The sequence below is a fragment of the Coturnix japonica genome, chromosome Z (genome assembly GCF_054131305.1).
Source record: "Coturnix japonica strain WE chromosome Z, WE-NBRP24, whole genome shotgun sequence".
In the NCBI taxonomy this organism is placed as follows: domain Eukaryota; kingdom Metazoa; phylum Chordata; class Aves; order Galliformes; family Phasianidae; genus Coturnix; species Coturnix japonica.
In genome coordinates, this window is record NC_140702.1 from 6895165 (window position 1) to 6900432 (window position 5268).

At 52.0% G+C, this 5268-nt stretch overlaps 1 protein-coding gene across 1 annotated transcript; it reads right to left on the reverse strand.

The window, feature by feature from the left end:
* Positions 1 to 619: 619 nt before the first annotated feature.
* Positions 620 to 1756, reverse strand: CARTPT (CART prepropeptide). The gene is made up of 3 exons (XM_015849946.3): positions 1583 to 1756; positions 1410 to 1493; positions 620 to 1295 (listed from the first exon to the last, which is right to left on the reverse strand). Exons 1-3 carry the CDS (start codon positions 1721 to 1723, stop codon positions 1188 to 1190), a joined length of 333 nt encoding a protein of 110 aa, XP_015705432.1. The 5' UTR covers positions 1724 to 1756; the 3' UTR covers positions 620 to 1187.
* Positions 1757 to 5268: the final 3512 nt, after the last annotated feature.

The window sequence follows — 5268 nt, forward strand, 5'->3', positions numbered from 1 at the left end:
TCCCTCCGTGCTCTTTGTGACTCTGTGCTCTTCCCCACATTCCCACCACTTGCAGCTTCTCTCCTGTCCTTCTTTGCACACACGTCCTGCAGCGTGCACTGTGTGCCTGTGCATGGCCCCCACTCTTACGCTTTCTGTGTGTGTTTCCAGCTGTTTAATCTCCATTCTAAGAGCTTCTCCTCATCCAAGAAAACAACAGTACTAAAGAACACACCGGTGCTTTTTTCCTTTCTTCCTTCCTTTTTATCTGTGGTCCATTTTTCTGTTCCTGTCTCCTTTGTGTACTTCAACAGCAACACAAACAAATGCCTTGCAGAAATCTCTCTCTTTTTGTTTTTCCTCACAAATCTCTGTCTCTCACACCTAAATTTGCCCTCCTTAGCACCAGCTATGAAGGCTGTTTGGAGGAGCACTTTTCCTCCACTTCTGCTGGCAGAAATAACAGCAGCTGGTTGTGGTACGGACACCCACACAGGAGTTGTCGCTGAGGGGACAGGCAGGAATTTGCTTTCCAGATCCCCCTTTACAGGAGGAAGAAGCCAATGGGGTGGCACAGCCACAGCCTCAGCTCCGTAACCTGTGGATCCCGGGCGTGAAATCAACACTTTTCCCCAAACACTATCATCAGAACGGTGACTTTATTAACAGAGACGAACACAGGATTAAACCACGTTATGAGTTCCTCGAAACGCACAGTGTACCAGCGTAGGACAGACATATTTATGTACATCAGTTCATCGTAGAAACGTGAGAAATTTGGTTGAGGCGGCTGGGATATCCCCTGGTAGTTTGCGACGGATCCAGATAGCTCCCTCTTCACGGTGGCTCCGATAAAGAGACGGTTCCCCCGACGGTTCCCCCTGCCGCCCCCCTGCCGCCATCAGCCGCGGGTCTTCCCCGTTGCTCGGCGCCGCTGCTGCCCCCCGTCCCGGCGTCGGGGGTCCGAGCAGGAGGCGATCGGGGCCCGTCGGGCTCAGCCCTGCTCCTACCGCCCCGCAGCCACCGGGGAACCCTGAGCCCCGCAGCCTGCGGACGTCCCGGGGAGGAACGAGCCGGGCTTTTCCTGAACGGACGAAAACCAAACGGGGAGAGGAGGGCCGGGGAGAGGGCAGGAGGGAGAACGGCTCCACGGGTGTCGGATGTCTGGGCGGTGTCGGGCGGACGCTGCCCCGTGCCGGTGCCGCCGCTCACAGGCACTTGAGCAGGAAGGAGTTGCACGAGGTGCCCCGCGGGCAGTCGCAGAGCTTCCCGATGCGGGCCCCCTTCCTCACGGCGCACTGCTCCCCGGCGTCGCACTGCAGGATGCGGACAGGGCTCAGAGTTCTGCCCGGACCCCGAGCCGTCCCGTCTATTCTCGCCCCGCTCCCATCCCGCCCATCCCTCCCGTCTCCGTCCCGTCTCCCTCTCACCATCGGCACCTGCCCGAACTTCTTCTCGTAGTGCGGCACCCTCTTGCTCTTCAGCTTCTCCAGCACCTCCTGCAGCGCCTCGATCTGCCGAGAGACCCACAGTCCCGTCAGCTCTCCGCCGTCTCCCGCCCCCCCGCCCCGTTCAGACCCCCCATGACCCCCCATAACCCCACCAGCTCCTTCTCCCGGGACGTTCCGGCTCCGTTCGGCCCGAGGTCGCGGTCCCTGCGGGGCGGTGCCGGTCCCTGCCCGCGGGCGCTGAGCAGCAGCGCGGCCGCCACGGCGCAGAGCGCCAGCGCCCGGCAGCTCTCCATGGTGCTGCCGGCTCCCAACGCTCCCCGCTGCCTTTATAGCTCCGCGCCCGCCCCGACGTGCGTCAGCGCCCGATCCCGGCTCGGCGCATCCCGCCCCCGGACACACGGACCGAGCCCGGACAGCCCGGTACGACGGAGGACTTGAGTGAGGCCCTGGCAGCACTGCCCATGGCAAGTGGGTTGGAACTGGGTGGGCTTTAAGGCTGTACAAACCATCCATGCTTCCACAGACAGAAGTGGAGGATCAAGCTGAAGGGTACAGGTGGAGGGGGGCGTAAGGATGCTGAGCAACCAGCTGGATGCACAGCTGGAATGAGGGGTTGGCAGCGGGGTGGGTAGGCTTAGAGTTCTAAAGAATGAGATGAATGTGGAAGAAAAGGATAAAAGTGATAACTGGCACTTGGAGAATAACTGTGAGAAGGAGTTGAAGGCGAAGCGCCAGTGTGCTGAGCGCTGTACATTCTGCATTGCATCCACCAGCTTTGATGCGAGAACAGTGCGCTCACCAAAACAAGAGATAGCACCAGCGTGTGTGTGTGAGAGCAAGGAGACCCCGGGCAGGGCTCAGGGCAAGGCTGGGGGAGCACAGCAGGGAGCTGAGCGGAGCGGAGGGCACCGGAGGCTCCGTGTGGGCTGAGGGCACCAGGAGGCAGCACACAGGGTCTGCCTGGGGGAGGCCCCAGCTCCCAGCCGGTGCATGGTGTGCTCCTCCCTCCATCCAGAGTCTGCAGGAGGTGAACCTGGTCCCCGGGATAGAGGGAGAGGATTGTCTGAGAAGGAGGAAATTGGAAAAGCTCCTTAATAGAATTCTCTTGGCTGGTGATTCATCAGGAACAGGCTGAAATGTCAAAACAACATGGGCAAAAAAAAAAAAAAAGATGTTCAAAGAAACGAAACAAAACAGGCCTTGGGACATGTTTCTTTGCAAACAGAATGCTGTGTTTAATGGGACTGATGGGAAATGTGGCCTAACAAGCAATTTCCAACAGCCCCGTTTTGTCTGAGGCAGTAAGAAGTTTCACATCACCCTGTTGTGTTGCTTCCCTCCGGAGCTGCACGCTCGCCTCCTGCTGTTATCCCCACCCACACGCTCCTATTGACGATCTGTAACAGAGGTCTCATCTATAATTGCTCTTCAGAGCAGAGATCCTCCCTGTGTTTCCATTAATCCCGCAGCCTCGTTTTGCTACTAGGAAGGCTGCGATCCCAGCTGAGGGGCTGACAGTCAACCCATGACAGCAAATCCCATGTCTCAGGCTGGGGCAGAAGAGCAGCAATGCGAACTACTGCAAATGAAGTTCCTTAGAGCAAGGAAATAACACAGACAAGAAAAACACCAGGCTTTCACATGGACAGGCAGGTAGATATACGGCCCATTCAGCTCTGAAAGCGCTGTCTGTGAAGCCTGACCAAAAATTCAAGCTATATTTTACAGTGTGAGGATTATGCGTGTGGTGTTGAAGATACCACAGAGGTGATCAGAAATCATCAGTTTTCTTTCCATTGTGCACTTCCACATGAAGCCAATCCCCACACTGAAGGCACAACGGACTGTGTGAGCCATTACAGACTTGTCTCCTAAGGTCTTTGTGTCTGTCTGTCTGCAGACGCCGTGGGATGGTACATTGCTGTGGCTGCCTGTTGCTGTCTCTGCAAACACTGCTGTTACTCTGCTCCGTGTTTGGTTAGTCTTTAGACTTGTCAGAATGTAGGATGAAGTTTATCTGCGTGATTTGAAAGGGCCAGAAGCTGCCACGTCAATGAGCAGAGCAGGGTGAGAAAGGCAAAGTTTCTATTTACAGCTACAAAAAAAAGGGAGATGCTTTTTGGCCACAGCATCAGTATCTGGCCATTAGGATAACTCAGCTCCAAATTACCTGCATCAACCCAGTCAGACCTTGCAGTTGAGCAGCCTGTTGTACCAATGGACTGACTCAAGCTTATCAAGGTTAACTTACTTTCTCCATGCTGAAATTATCACAGATGCGCTACAGACACAGCCGATGTGCTTTAATATCTATATACCAAATGGATAACTGCTGCAGTTTCACACCGCATGCTTCTCATGGGCTCACTGTTCCACTGTGATTGATCATGTGAGCGTTCTTCCAAACTGAGGAAAATAAAGGAGGTTTCTCTTGACATCAGTGTGTAAATAATGGAGTATTCTTTGAGGAGGTTTGGGTATTGTAGCTGTGGATGGACGTAGACACACAGTGAGATGGATTTTATGACCACTAAACCACAGAGATTAGCGTGAAGACTTTGCTCCAGTGTTCCACTGAATCAGCGCCATGGAACTGGACATCTGGATTTAAGTGGATGCTTTAAAGCTTTGCAGAAAAGCAGGGACTTTTATATATGCCTTATTGGATTGCCCTAATTTATAAATCTTGATACATGCCAGGATGCCATGGATGCATCACATATTAAGCTAAAAAACTTTTTCAATCAGTGGTTTCCTATGCAATGGGGGATAGTTAATTGCTAGTGATTCCTTGCGTCATCTGTGTTCACTGACAGTCCCTCTCTGTGCATCTCCCCTATAAGGAGCACGCTGATGGGATGCTAACAAGCCCATGATGATGAATTTCATCTGTTTAACAGGTTTCCAAAGATAGGTATTACTAATGTGGACGTAACTTATTTATGCAGAAACATGTTTTGACTTTGCTTGTACACATATTTAGAGGGATAAATCCTTTTAGCAGCGCCAATCACGGTAAGTTTTGGGTACATTTATTTGCAATCAAATCGGACAGAAAACAGGTCTTCTATGTACAGGCATACCCCGTAGCTCAGCATATACCGGGCTTTGCTCACAGTTTCACCTTCACCTTTGGATTGTGCCAGAAACGCACTGAGACGGGCTCTGAGACTCTACTTATTCAAGGCACAATTAATGTCAAGCATTTACTTTCTGCAAGGTACAGCATTTCTAAAAGGAACACAAGAAAGAGAAGGCATTGAATTGTCTAGAAAGACGACACTGCAATAAACTACACTAAATAAATAACAGTATTTAACATAGCACTCCAACATCTTAACCCCAAAGTCATTGGGATTCAGGCAAGCGCTCTGCCTGGGTCAAGTATTGACCCATTTGGAGAGCCTGCTGCGTCTCTCGGAACTGGAATCTGCCTGGAGGATCTCATCACTGTATTAAGATGCTGAAACGCCTCGGCAGCCAACTCTCATCTTCAGAAGAGTTCTCAGCAACCTGCAGCTCACACAGAAAATAAGTTACACGTCCATCAGATTCCCTCCTTGTTTTGACTTCGGGGTGTCGCACAGAGGGGAATGTTTTCCAGATGAAAGCCAGAGAAAGAGCAGAATATCAACAGCTGCACGAAATCTGCAGTTCTGTGCTGTGCTGAACTCTCTGGCTACTGCTCCTGCACTTCCCTTTTGAACATGTTTTTTTTTCCCCACTAGAAAAACGTGGATTCTGCTTTTGGTTGCTGGATTGTAAGAATATTCCACATTTGTAGGAGACAGAGAAAGAAGAAATGGAACAAAAGGAAGGAGCTGATAGGCAGCAAATA